The 13,843-nt window shown below is 48.9% G+C and overlaps 1 protein-coding gene across 7 annotated transcripts in view; it reads right to left on the bottom strand.

Moving 5' to 3' along the window:
* Positions 1–13,843, bottom strand: part of LOC119453786 (uncharacterized) — a 139,964-nt gene that overhangs the window by 40,470 nt on the left and 85,651 nt on the right. For all 7 annotated transcript variants that reach the window (XM_049668512.1, XM_037715841.2, XM_049668509.1 and 4 more), the window contains one exon: positions 550–581. In XM_049668512.1, the coding sequence (XP_049524469.1) occupies positions 550–581 (32 nt within the window). The remainder of the gene's footprint in view (positions 1–549; positions 582–13,843) is intronic.

Here is a 13,843-nt window from a genome sequence, read left to right as displayed (position 1 = left end):
GAATAAAAGGAATTAACTTATAGAAAGCTACAGTGCTGGGCCTGAGCAGAAACGTCACACCATGATGTTCTGGCACTTCCTCCGTCTCGTACGCTTGTTTGTTATGCAGCCTAATCTGCCCACACAATGAGTACCTGCAAAACACATGACCAGTTGAGTCGGAGCGAATGCCAAAGCATCAGCATGTTCTGCTCACATGTGACCACCTTCGGCATTATGGCGTCATGACAAATGCGCGTCCTGGAAAACAAAAGAGAAGCTGATTTGTTGGAAAGGTGTTATAATAAATTACATTATGTGCTCTGAAGCTTGCCAATACTTTTTGGATGGTTAGGAATTGGTCTTTTATTTAAAGTGAATGAGAGGAGGAGAGCAAATAATGAAGGAAATATGAAAATTATTCTTAAAAAAAACGAAGCGATCCATAAGAATAGCTATAATAAAGGATATACAAGTCCGTGTTTTTATATATGTGCAACTAATATGCCACCTACATAAAACGAAAATATTACTGAGGCATAATTCACAACTTAATATAATATTACCTACCGGTCAATTCGCGGTCCTTTTCTCTTTTCCATCTGGTAACACAGAAAACAAAGTAGATATAAATGTGACGTTAATTACGAAAATGTCTATTTATAATACATTTCACAGCGTACAAAGAACACTGCAATACTCCAAACCCATCTTTATACATAAAGCGAATAACAACTGACGCCAGCAATTGTACATTGCCAAAATGCAACAATCACATTTCTGGTACCTTCATTTGAAAATCGCATAACAGCGTACCAGCTTCTCTGACAGAAAAAGTGTCCCTAACTGGAAAAGCCGAAGTGAGGGAATGATTGACGCCATAATACACACAGATATATATATATATATATATATATATATATATATATATATATATATATACGATATCATCGAGAGAAGCTCAAGAGACGCGCCACCGCACGCAAGACGATGATGTGGGTCTGGGCTCTAGGCGCGAGGAAGTGTCGGCCTGGCTCCAGTGTGCGCGGTCTGTTATACCTGTATCCGCCATTATTTTTTACGAACACCTGATAGATGTGAAACAAACGCGCTTACATCATCCGACCTTGAACCTTCATGTGCATGCGCAAATTTTCCCCCGCCTGCCGATAGCGTCAGTAGCTGATGCGCAACGTTTGAGTGAGGTAGTGCTCAGTGCTCTCGTCGGTTTTTTATTGCAAAAAAAATGGCGCAGCGACTGTACCAGCGCAACTGCATCAAATTTTGCCAGAAACTGGGCGACAGCCAAGTGGAAACCATTCGGTATATATGTACTGAATGGTTTATATATAATGAAAACCATATATATATATATATATATATATATATATATACAAATACTTGTGTTGAATTTAAACTTTGAAAAGTTGCAAACTATGCCCATGAACACATGTTATACTTTTTCAATATCCTCACTTCGCTTGCAGGGCTTTGGACAGAACTCTTTACACAAGGATTGGCTATTGGACATCCGCGAATTCACCGTTAACATTAAAGTTGAAATACTCCCAAATTTTTATCGCAAATGTGTTCAAATAAAGACACCAGTGACTGCAATCAACTTTACAACGGTTGGTGCTTCAATGCATAAAATTACGTTTTGTTAGAAAGTAACTGGAACGCCAATGCATTTCTCCGCAAAGTATTCCGAACGAAACTGGTGTCGTCCTGAGAATTCATTCCAAGTGGATCCGCCTCGCGCACTCTTCAGCTAGAATTTATAAATTGCAATATGGGCCATGAGGTAATGAGTTAAAATCTTAATTAGTATTGTTTCTTAATTAGTATATTATAGATTTCAATTTTTTGTGCAAGGGATGTCCTCCTCTTCAAGTAGACCACCTCATCAACTAGAATTGTGCTATCTTTCACAGACAACCTTTGAAAAATTTTAAGAGCGTTCGCTGTAACGCCCGGTATGTAGAGATAATGGATGCATGTTAGAAGAACATGCGGGATGTTTAAAAGTTGGTGAACATTCAGATCCCGATGAAACACACAATGTTCAGCCTAATCTAAATTAAAATGCATTACAGCTAAAAGGAAATGCCTAAACTCTCGTTTTCTACTTATTTAGACGCATTATATGAACTTAGAAAGCTTGCCGCTCCTCATGGTGAACCAATAAAGGCAACAGTTTGGCTTTCCCGATGCTGGATCCTAGGTTATGAGTGACGTGCACCGAATATATGACTTGTGTATGCGTGCACAACATTCCAAAACTGCACTCAACAAAGCTTTGTTTATTCTTCTTTGTTCGCCCCTTTCACACTAAATGAGTTTTGTGTGTTTATTTTTTTTTACAGCGTAAGCTGTTATGGGCTCATTGCAATAGCCGTTTCGGTTCGCGATGGTGTCCGCCGAGGCGGTGGCCGTGTCCGTACCCGCTATCGCCGGAAATGCAAAAAAGTTCCCTGTTCCCGCCGGGATCGAACCCACGCACGCCGCGTGGGAGTCGGATGCTCTACCACAGAGCCACGCAAGCGCTTGCTATCAGGCAGCGGAAAAATGTCCCATAAATGCGCTCCAGGCAGGCACGCAGGCGTAGACGACCCGGGCCTCCGCCAGTATTGTGGCGCCATCTAATTAAGGCGCCTGCAAAGCAGCACGCGCAGGCGCAGACGACGAGATGCGATTCAGACGAGGCGTGCAATTAACGCGATCGCGATGTGAGATGTGCGTATTCTGAATATCTCTCAGTACACGTTATGACATCTCCTCGCAAGTTACGAACCGCTACTGAAGAATCGAATCGTAGAGCTACGTGCGCGGCTACAACCACACATCATCAAGCTCAGCAGACTGCTGTGCAAATAGCATTACAAGCCGCAGCTCGCCGTTGACGCCGGGCGGACAGTTCAGATCCTTGTCGTCAAAACGAGGCAAATAGACTGCCGGGAAGACCCTGTTGTGCGTGGTGCCGAAATTGGAGCTACTCTTGAGCCCCTTCACCAGCTAACGCTGTGACAGTGCTGCGTGTGCCGCGCAGGCCTGTGATCTTGTTTTACTTACAACACTGTTTCGGCCTTTCTTTGATTCATTCGTTGTACATATGAATCACGTTGCTGGTGATAGATATCTGCATCGCACTGTCAGCCATCATATTGCAGATCCTCAGTTGTGTTCCATCTACTGTAGCCGTTTTCGTCAATTTAAATGGTCTAAAAAGTTCCGTGCTGGAGCTCGTGTAGCCTTTCCGCACTGGAATAACATACAGTTAAGCATTAGCAGGCATAGTATTAGTGCATACTCCGCCATAATAATAGGAGATCAGACTCGCTGAGTTACCGTTATGTGTCCAACCTTGAAGAAGACAAGTCCACTTGTCGAAACGTGGGCTCCTGCTCTCCCCTTGTTTTTGCATTGCTCATCATTATGAGAGACATGTCTACTCGCAGTGGTCACAACTATATCTTCGAATGCTGTGGACTTGCTACCGAGAGCAAATTCTTTGTTGAATCACTCCAGCGTCAAAGCGTTCCACACCCTAGTGTGAACGACGTGGGTTTTCCGCAAAGACATTTGACATTCATAACGGGGTTGTCCGGAAACTCTCAAGTGATGTGTATTTAGGCACACTTGGGAAAGTTGGCGGGCTCGTTTCAAGGAGTTGTGACGAGGGTGGGTGGGCCGACGCGGCATATGTGCGCAGCAGGGCTTGCAGGCTCCGGTCGGGTGTCGTATCTAGGCTCACTGTTCGCGTAGTCTCGCTCAACCGTTTTGTGCTGCACTTGTCAGTGATAAGCAACTGAACAATGTTAATTAATTTTTTTTTTCTTTTCTTAAGCTTTCCTGAAAAGAACTCAAGTGGAGCAACTGCTGGGCAAGCCGAGAGTTGCTTGCAGGAAACTCTCTTGTCTTCAGCCAGGGTCACTACCAAACCACCTCGTAGACACTGTATCACAGTAGCCGTTGCAATATTCTTAAACACGCAGCTTTCACCGCCTTTTGAAAAGCAATGATTTTAGTGCAAAGTGGTAGTTGTACTTTGAAGGCAGATATTACCATTGTCAGAAATAATGACGGTACACTTCCACAACTTGTTTTATTTCTAATGCATTGAACGCTTTGGAAAAGCCTAGATCATGAACACATCGCCGGATACGTTGCTTTTGATTCGCGTATGCCCTCTAATATTGCCATGCGTCGCATGTTTTGTCAATGTTGCAGTTTTACCAAGCGAAGCGCTTACGTAACATCTATTCGACTACATATTTAGCAACATAGGCTCAGCACTTGAAAGCCGTGTTTAAGGCATTCTTAGAGGTTCTTTGGCAGGGGATTTTGAAATGTCACGTCTCCTTCTGTACAGCCTACACATGACTTTCGCGTGTAAAATAAGGCCGCTGTTTAATTTTGAATTCAAAAGTAGCAATGAAATTACAGAGGTAGAGTTTTGCTATTCAGGGAAAGAGGAGATAACACTGCAATAATCGATTCTTCTATTGTGTGAGGATTCAGAGAGCGAGGAAGATATTGGCAAAAGAAAAGAGTGGCGTAGTCTATGCGGATAGAAGTAAGCATGAAGTAAATTGGTGGCAAACGCTTGAGTGGCACTTTAGTTACAGCATGAAAGGGGTTAAGTGGTTACAAACTCTCTATAACTGTGAAGACTGTCATGGTTCACAGGATTGCGTAGCACCCTTGAGGGGAAAAAATTTCTTCTTCGTTGAAAGAAACACCAGTTTAGAAAATTGACACCATAAGAATGTGTACCAAGACATGCCGGGTAATGAAACGTATGGTGACGTCGCCAATTCACCCCGTAACGTACAACACCTGTTACACAACACGAATATGGCACTTAGCTTCAACGTGAAACCAGCAGAGGAAGTGGCGTGGGAATTTTATGCGATGTCTTTCCTAGGAACTACATCCCTTGCACATGGCGTGACCACGTGCGTCACCCCGGGCTCCAGGGAGCTAGCAGCCGCTACCGCCACGGGGCCGCCTGCGCCACGAAGCCAGGAGCATGCCGGTCTACCAGGCCTCCTCGTGAGTCAAAATCACGTTCAAGATGCCACAGCCGGATTTCAAGAAGCTGCCGCACTACTATGCAGGTTGGCTTGGCTGACATGGGATCCCCCACTGCTACAACCGAACCCTTAACAATCTACTCCAGCGCATAGCTAGTGAACAGCCTCTATGCCGAAACTGTGAACGCTTGAAGAGTAAGTTTAATTACTTTGGTGGTCACCTCACATAGCCTTCGCAGGACATCCGAGCAAACCCATCCCCAAAAACCTAAACGGCCCACTAGACTCCCACCGAAACGTAGCTGTGCCATTGATACTTCTCCGTCAGACTGAACCACTATTCCCCTTACCCCTGCTCAGGAAGCTAGGGCTGGCGTATGTGCTGTGGCAACGACAGAAATTCAAGAACAGGAGCCCGTACTGGGCGGCGTCAACGAAAGTGACCATGTGAGGCGAGGCTTTTATCCTCCGGAGCAATGCCACAGCCCTAGCTTTGCGCCTGCTCGCATTGTGTTGTGGATGCACGTTTTTCGGAAAAGGAGCAACCATAATGTTGTCCCGTATGGTATGGTATGATAAACTTTATTCAGGTCCTGAAGATCAACCCTTAGGATGACGCAGGCGACTCCCACGTCGGGACAGTAAGGTTTAACCTTACCGCCGTGTCGTGGGCCTTCTGGACGGCCTGTACTTGATCTAAAAGCACTCCACTGTGAAGCACTCGCCGCCACCAGTCTCTTTCCTTGTCGCAGTCTGTGAAAGCCACAGGACATTGCCAAAGCATATGATCCAGAGTAATGATGCCATTACACTTCTCGCAATTGATTGGTACCTCTCTTTCTGGATATAGCTTGTTAATAAAGTTTGGACTAGGGTAAATTCTTGTCTGTAACAATCTCAGAGTCACCGCTTGAGCTCTATTGAGCTTAGCATGTGGCACTGGGAATTCCCTTCTGTTCATGTAATAATGCTTCGTGACTTCATTATATGTAAGTAATCGGTCCCTGTTCTCCTCCAGCATATTATTGGGGTCCTGGTCGCGTAGTGCACGGATAGTAAGTCCTCGTGCAGCTGCGTTAGCCACATCGTTCAAATTCCTCCGAAATGGATCGACAGACCCCATGTGTGCAGGAAACCAGCGGATTTCGATCCCTTGGCTGTCCATCTCACCGATCAGCTGGGCAGCCCTTTTGGTTACAAAGCCTTTGGTAAAATGTCTAATAGCCATCTTAGAGTCACTGTAAATTCGCGTCCACTTATTATTCCTTAAAGCCAATGCTATCGCTACTTGTTCTGCCACTGTCGCTTCTTTAGTCATGATTGTAATAGCATCCCGCGTGAGTCCATCTGCATCTACTACTACTGCCGTGAAGGCTTTCTTTCCTCTGACCCATGCAGCATCTACAAAAGCCGCATGTTCTCTGTCCTGTTCTATCTCCTGCAGGAGAGCTTTGGCCCTTGCCTTTCTTCTTTCCAGGTTGTGCACCGGGTGCATATTTCTGGGAAAAGGAGTCGTCTTGATGATCTCTCTTACGCTATATTTTAGTTCTACTGCGTCTTCCGAATTTTCTGATTCGCTTGGGTACCACCTTAGCTCTTCGAGTATTGCTCTACCTGACCTTGTTTCGGAAAGCCTCTCTATGTGGGCAATTTGCTGAGCTTCAATTATTTCGGCTATTGTGTTGTGGAGCCCTAGTTTCATTAATTTATCATCCGGTGTGCTAACCGGCAATCCCACTGTTGTTTTGACAAGCCTTTTAATTAATCTGTTCAACTTCTTTAGTTCTGTCTGTGTCCATCTAAGCATCCCTGCTACATTGAGAAGTGACACAAGGCGAAAGCATGGACCAGCCTCATGGCGCTCTCCTCTCCCAACCCTCTGTGTCTGTTAGTGATTCTCCCTAGCAGTCTTATTACCTCCTCAGTCTTGCTTGTGATGTTTTGTATTGTTTTTCCGTTTGCGCCGTTTGCCTCCAGGAATCACCCTAAGACTCTAATGGATTCGACTTGCTTAATAGTTTTGCCTGCCTTCGTGGTTAGTACTAACTTGGGTTCTTCCTCGGGAACATATCCCCTCGGTTTTCTACCCCTTTTCCTGTTACTGAGTCTGAATTTCCTGAATCTGCTTCTTAAGTTCTTCATTTGCTTTCTTTAGTGATATAACCTCTCTCATGAACTGTTCTACTCTGGTATCATTGCTTTGTATCTGCGAGGCAATTGCCACATTACCTGTGGCTTTCACAGTACCTTTGACTTTATCTGTCCAGGCAGCTCCTGGCTCCCTTTTCTTGTTGATCTTCAGCTCCTGCTCCTCGAAGCGCACCTGCGCCTCCCGAGACCTCGAACGGTTTCTTCCGCTCGATGTTGAACGCTGCCTTGATCTTGAACTACTTCTTGAGCGTGAGCGCTGTCTTGATCTTGAACCACAACTTGAGCGTGAGCGCCTTCCAGCATCCGGAGGGGTCTCCTTTGTCGGTTGAGCCGATTCCATTTCGGTGTCCTGTTTCAAGCGTTCTCTTCTTCTTACTCTCACTACATACGGTATTTGATACCGCTGCTTGCAAGCTTTGTCACCTGTGGGGTGATCTTCACCGCAGAACTTGCATTTGGGAGAGCATATATGATCCTCCCCTGGGTCTTGCACACCGCATCCCCTGCACTGCACTACATCAGCTGTGGGACAAACGTCTGATCTGTGTCCAATTCTTCCACATGCGTAACATACGTCAAATTGTTTCCTTTACAGAAAGCACTTCACTAGGGTTGACCCATATTTGATGAAATTGGGCACCTTCAGTCCGTCGAAGAGCACAATAACCGAGCCCGTAGGTTTGATACGCTGTGCTGCCAACACCGTTGGGTTGTATTCATGCACGATCTTTTTCGTGATAACACCCTGACTGTCGTTGAGGTTCACTCTTGTTCGTGTTGTCCCGTAGGTAATCTGACATTTCACATGTACGTTCCATCGCTACACCGCACATCTAGCCAAAACTACTGCTCCTATGGGCAGCACGACACTGCCGCACACGAAGGTGGAGAAAGCAGCAGCATAAGTGAAAGCTCAAGCTCCGCATAGCAGAACTCACCAGGAAGGCGACGAAATACGCTAACTCGCTGTGGAAAGAAAAGTGGTTATCGATCTGTGACGGCTTCCGTTGTTGCTTCAATACCTGAATGGCCTTCTCAAAGGTGTGGCGAAAGCAGCCATACCTTAACTTGCACCCTCCACTGCTACCAAGGCACGACAGAAGACCCAATACAAGCCCTCACAACCACACATCTGCGGGTCGGGAAGAGCTCTCCGTTTAGCATACTTGGGGACATCCAACCAAGATACCAAGAATACCATCCTAGTGAGCCACGTGAAATACTGAGCTGTACACGTCAGACATAACATTCGAGAAATCTCGAACAGACAGTGCGGCATGAAGGAGTAGGACACATGCAGGCCTTCCGACTCGTGGAGGCGTTGTTCCCATGTCGCATAACACATGCGACTCCTTACACATTGCTCTCCAAGGAAGAAATAAAAAAAGTCGACGTGTTCCAGGGGAAAGCCCACAGCCAGGCCCTGGGATTACCAATGATTGCCTCCTCAACCCGCCTGCTCAATCTCGGTCTTCACAACAAGGGAAAAGAACATAGTGAGACACATCTAGCAGGAGATAAACTACGATTGGGTTTGTCTCCTATGGGGCTAAGACCCCTTGCAACATATAAACGGCAGGCCCAGGCGAACCAGCAACCACAAATGCTCTTTCCGGAAGTCAAACACCAAACGTTCCCTAAAATGGGCACCCGGCCGTCATTAAGAAAGGAGAAAAACCAGAGTCAAGGCACTCAAAAACAGATATTCCCAGGACTTCACAGGAGTCTACACTGATGCGGCCGCATACCAACGACCCAAGTATGCCAGGCCCTAGTTGTCTACCCTAGTTGTCTAGTTGTCTACCCTAGGTGTACCCTAGTATGCCAGTGGCCCCAGTTGTCTACTTGCTTAGGCCACTAAGTATGTTCTCCTGGGCGTGATGCCATCGTGTTCGTTCCATCATCATCAATACTGCTTCGTAATCTTACTCTGATCACGCCGTTATCGTCAAGCCATTGTCGTCGTACAGTCGTCCTGCATTTCTTTTCACATCACGATCGTGATGCAGTAGCAGTCATTTAGTCGTAGTCATTCGAGCTTCGTGATGTTACTCTCGCGATGCTGTCGTCGTCAAGCTTTCTTCTCCAACCCAGGGATCCTAGTTGTTTAATTGCTTGGGCTACTAGGTATGTGCTCATGGTAGTGACGCCATCCTGGTCGTTGCATCGTCGTCATTCTAGCTTTGTCATCAGACTTTCGTCATGTGGTCATCATCATGCCATCATCGTCCTGTCGCCGTCACGCTGTTGTTTTATCATGGTCATCAGTTCAGTAACATTATCCCTTTGTAGTCATGACATTGTGATCATACTGAATTTGTCATTCTATCCACGTCAATATTCATTATTATATCTTTATTACACTCGTGGTTCGATCATGATTATGCCGCCCTTGTCGTTCCGTCATCGACATAGAGTCGCTATCATATATCCACTGTCAGACCGTCACCATGCCATTGTGGTCGGGCCAGCGTCGTGACATTCGCTTCACCATCTGGCTCTCGTCGTGCCGTCGTCGTCAGGTTACACTCGTCATTTGGTTACATGATACTGTGATCGTTACGCCATTGTCACCAATGCAGACCCTCAACATGATGCTGTCGCAGTAATTACAGCGTCGTCAGTGTAAGTTCGACATCCGACTCATCGTGCCATCATCATGAGCCATCGTCGTTACACAGTCATCGTCATACTCTTGTGATCATGTCATCGTCGTCACGCTGTTTCACCATTGCCATCATTTCAGCAACGTCACCCCATTGTCTCCATCATACCAACTTCGTCCATCGACCAACGTCATTGCTTGTACGTCATTCTTAAGTAATCGTGCTGCAGTCAATAAATCGTCACGCTATCGTCGTCATTCTCTCGTGATCAGACAGACGCTATCGCGCTTCAATTGTCATACCATCATCATCAGGCCGCCATGGTCGGGCCATTGTCGTCATTGCCGCTTCTTCCCCTAGTTGCCGTCACGACACCGTCGTCATCTGACTGTCCTCATATAGTCATCGTTACTTCATAGTAACAATTTAAGAATTGACATATCATTGCTAGCACGCCGTTGTCGTTATACCGCTCTTTTCGTCCCATCGATATTATTCCTTCTTCGTCATACCATCGTCAATATGTCAGCGTGATACAGTCATCGCCATGCCGCCGTGTTGATGCGTGACCTTGGCAAGTGAGAGTCATAGGAAAATGGAACGAAATCAAAGTATGTGGCGTATAGCCGAAGCAACGAAAGCCTTATAATTACGACTACATCTTTCAAATCAGCCTCACTCCGAGAATACGCTCGCTTGCTACATTGCTCGAATGCTATTCGCATTACCATCGACAGTTATAGTGAGATGAGTTCTGCAGTTATTTTTTTACGCATATTGTCACGGAGCCAAGGACGATACAAGGTAAACAATAAACCTGGGCCGCGATTTTGTAGCGATGCCTTATGACTTATCCCATACTAGTCTTATCATCCACCGCTCATGGCCGGCTGATACCGTTGATAACGCGAGCGGACCGTCGCTCTGACCACTGACAAAGCGCGATAAGCGTGAAAAGGCATTATTACCGGAAAGGCATCGCTACAAAATACCGGCCCTTGTTAGTAAACAATGTTTATTGGAGAGAACTTGTGCTCCGCTGAACCTCAAAGAAAATACGAGGGGCGAAGGAGCAGCCAACCGAGCCACGTGCACAGGCGATGGGCGGGTTCCTTCTACTTAAAGTCCCTAAAAAAAATAAAGTAGCGCCATTCGTGTCGCCCATGCAGGCTCCTCCTCTCCCGCGTGTCTTGCAGATTGTAAATGGAGCCAGTTGAGGGGTGGCATGGCTGTTGGCCGAAAAGATGGGCTTGTTCAAATCTTTCCGCTAAACGGACTAGAGCGCTGCGGTCTAAAGCGATTCATTGGAAGAGTGTTCGAGAGATAAATACGGCAAGTATCATGCTTTGTAGACCAGTGAAATAATAAAAACGCTTGCACTGCAAAAAACATCACCTCAAGCAAGCAATACTCGATGCGAGAGCCGACCGTTTGCTTGCGGACGCGCTCGGCGCTACAGTGTACTAGAAGGGGTTTCTAGTACACTGTATCGGCGCTGACGCTCTCGATGGCAGCGCCACTATCGCCGTGTAAACTCGGCGGCGCTAAGAATCTGCAAGCTTTTCAAGCACGACGCACTAGCTTTTCTGAAGGTAGTGAAGGCGCCATTTTGTCTGTCCACTGCGTTGTTTATTTTTGGCACGGCGTGCGAGTGTTTTGTGGCGGGCGTTCCACCGCGTTCGAGTCTGGCGCGTTGGCCCTGCACGTCTCGCGATGCCGACCTGCTGTGCCCGCAGTTGCAAAAACAGGTACGAGAATGGAAAGAAGCTGTTTTTCCTTCCGCGAGGAAAAGAAAATGCCGTTCGGCGAGAATTGTGGCTACAGCGTATTGGTCGGACTGACTTGAACTCTGCGTCGTCGCGGCTTTGTGAGGTAGTACGGGTGATCTGCCTTATCTTTTTGCTTGTATTCGTGCATCCAGTGTTGCGGTACGTTCAAGCTTGAGTCTCGCGCATGGAGCGTGTATCCACGTCGATGGTAAATGTGCATGCCAGTTGCAACATGTGCCGTGTATACGCTGCCTATGGCTTCATCCCGGGACGATCACCGTCGAAGACCTGCGAAACGATCGCGCGTTCCACAGACGACACCGGCGTACCGTTCGCCGAGCGGCTGCCCGAGCTCGGCCGCGCACCTGCGAAACGAGCGCGCGTTCCACAGACGACACCGGCGTACCGTTCGCCGAGCGGCTGCCCGAGCGCCGCCGCGCGCCGCTTTCGCTTTCGCGTCCGTAGTTTCCTCCTGGACGCTGTAGGGGCGCAGCTGCAGCTGCTGAGAGAGGAGGCAGAGGCGAAGGGGTGCGGTTGGCGCTACTTTATTTTAATTGGCGCTGAGCCGTGCTCCCTCAAGGGCTGCAGAAGATAGCGCCAACCTTTCCCTTTCCCTCAAGAACCACTTACATACACACTTTATTTTATTGCGATAGCAATTATATGGACACTCAAAAGCAGATTTCTGCCGTCGGCGTCGCCGTCGCCGTCGCCGTCGCCGTCGCCGTGAGGTTCCGTATGACGTCATTTGGAGATGAAATCGTCGCCGCGCGCCGAACGCTGTATGTGCGAGTGAAAGGGCGCGAGGGGCGCGTCTTTCACGGGGAGTGAACGCACGGCGGAGAACAAACGCGCGTTCTGCGCCGTGCTCGCTTAAGGGCTGCAGAAGTAGGCGTCTCTTTTCTCCTTTACAATCACCATATATGTAGAGCAAACGCGCCTTCTTCGGACGCGCGAGAGGCCGTGGGGGAGGGGGAGGGAAGGGAGGCGACGTTTAGCTGCGGCACCAAGTGCCTATTTATATCAGAGGCTCCAGCAACAGTCACCAACGCCGCACGCATTTTGAGCTAACGCGGGCAAAACGCCGATGGCGTCGACAACAGTTCTGCGTGTTGTTGCTACCAAAGCCGCTCACCTTACTTCGTATGACATTGCTGTGTTGCTATCGCATTCATTGCTTCGCCCTTAGGGCGAAACTGTGACATTTTTTTTAGGGACTTTACTTCTACTGGCCGCCGTGACGAGCGAAAGCGTTCCTCTCCCACTCTCCGCTGCGTTCGTGTGCGAGACGCCGCCAGCGTTCGCCGAGAAACGAGTCAGCGTCTCGCCCCGCAGCATGCCAGTAACGATAGGGTGAATCATTCCTACTACCAAACCACACAGCCTGTGCGGCACACAAAAGAAAGAGAGGGAAACACGCACCTCGCTTCGAACACACACAAGACAACGGAGAGTTCGCCCTGACTGTCGAAGAGAGAGGTTGAGTTGCGTCTCGCTCCGACGACCTCGCCTCGCCAGTCGCGCCTAGCTCTTCTCCCGTGCGGTCGTGCCTGCACTTCGCCCCGGCGTGTGCTGCACGAGCCGCGTGGCTCACCATCGTCGGCGACGTCACCTGCAGCCGCGCACGATTTGCGCGTCCCAACGCGCAACCTCGTGTGTTCCCTGCGGGATTGCATCGTGCGACGAGTGGATTTGCTTCAGTGTTGTGCTCCGCGAGTGGCGTGCCCAACCCGACATCTGTGCCGCGTCCCCGGCTGTGCCGCCTCGTGCGCGCATCGCGTGGTCGGTGCTGTGCGCGCGACGTGCGTGTAGTGTGTTTGCCCCCTGTGCCGCGCGGTTCGCGTGTTGACTGCAGAGCCGAGCGGCATGGAGGGCTTCCGCAGGCCAGGAGAGCGCCCGCCGCGCGCGGGCCATCGTCGAAGTGCGAGCGCGTCTCTCGCGACCCTTGTGCCCGTGACGCTACAAGCGCTACAAGCGTCGCGTGAGCGAGGCGAACTAGAGGTGCGCGCCGCCGAGATCGTGGACGCGTGGATAAAGAAACAGGCCACCACCACCCAAGCAGCTGCCGCCGCGGCCGCCGTCACCGAGACACACGTGGCGCCGGCGGCGCCTTCCCCCCAGGCGAGCCTTCTCCCCGCGGAGCAAGTCGCCGCCATTGCAGACTTGGCCAGCGCCGCCCCGCTGCCCCCTTCGGACGACGAGGAGGCCATGGACTCCTCCTCCTCGCGCAAACGCACGCGCGAAGCAGAGAGCGAGGAGGAGGAGCAAACCGGTCGCCGCAAGCTGCCGCCGCGCCACCCGG

This window comes from Dermacentor silvarum, chromosome 5 (assembly GCF_013339745.2).
Source record: "Dermacentor silvarum isolate Dsil-2018 chromosome 5, BIME_Dsil_1.4, whole genome shotgun sequence".
Taxonomy (NCBI): Eukaryota; Metazoa; Arthropoda; class Arachnida; order Ixodida; family Ixodidae; genus Dermacentor; species Dermacentor silvarum.
This window is presented reverse-complemented; position numbering and strand designations above follow the sequence as displayed.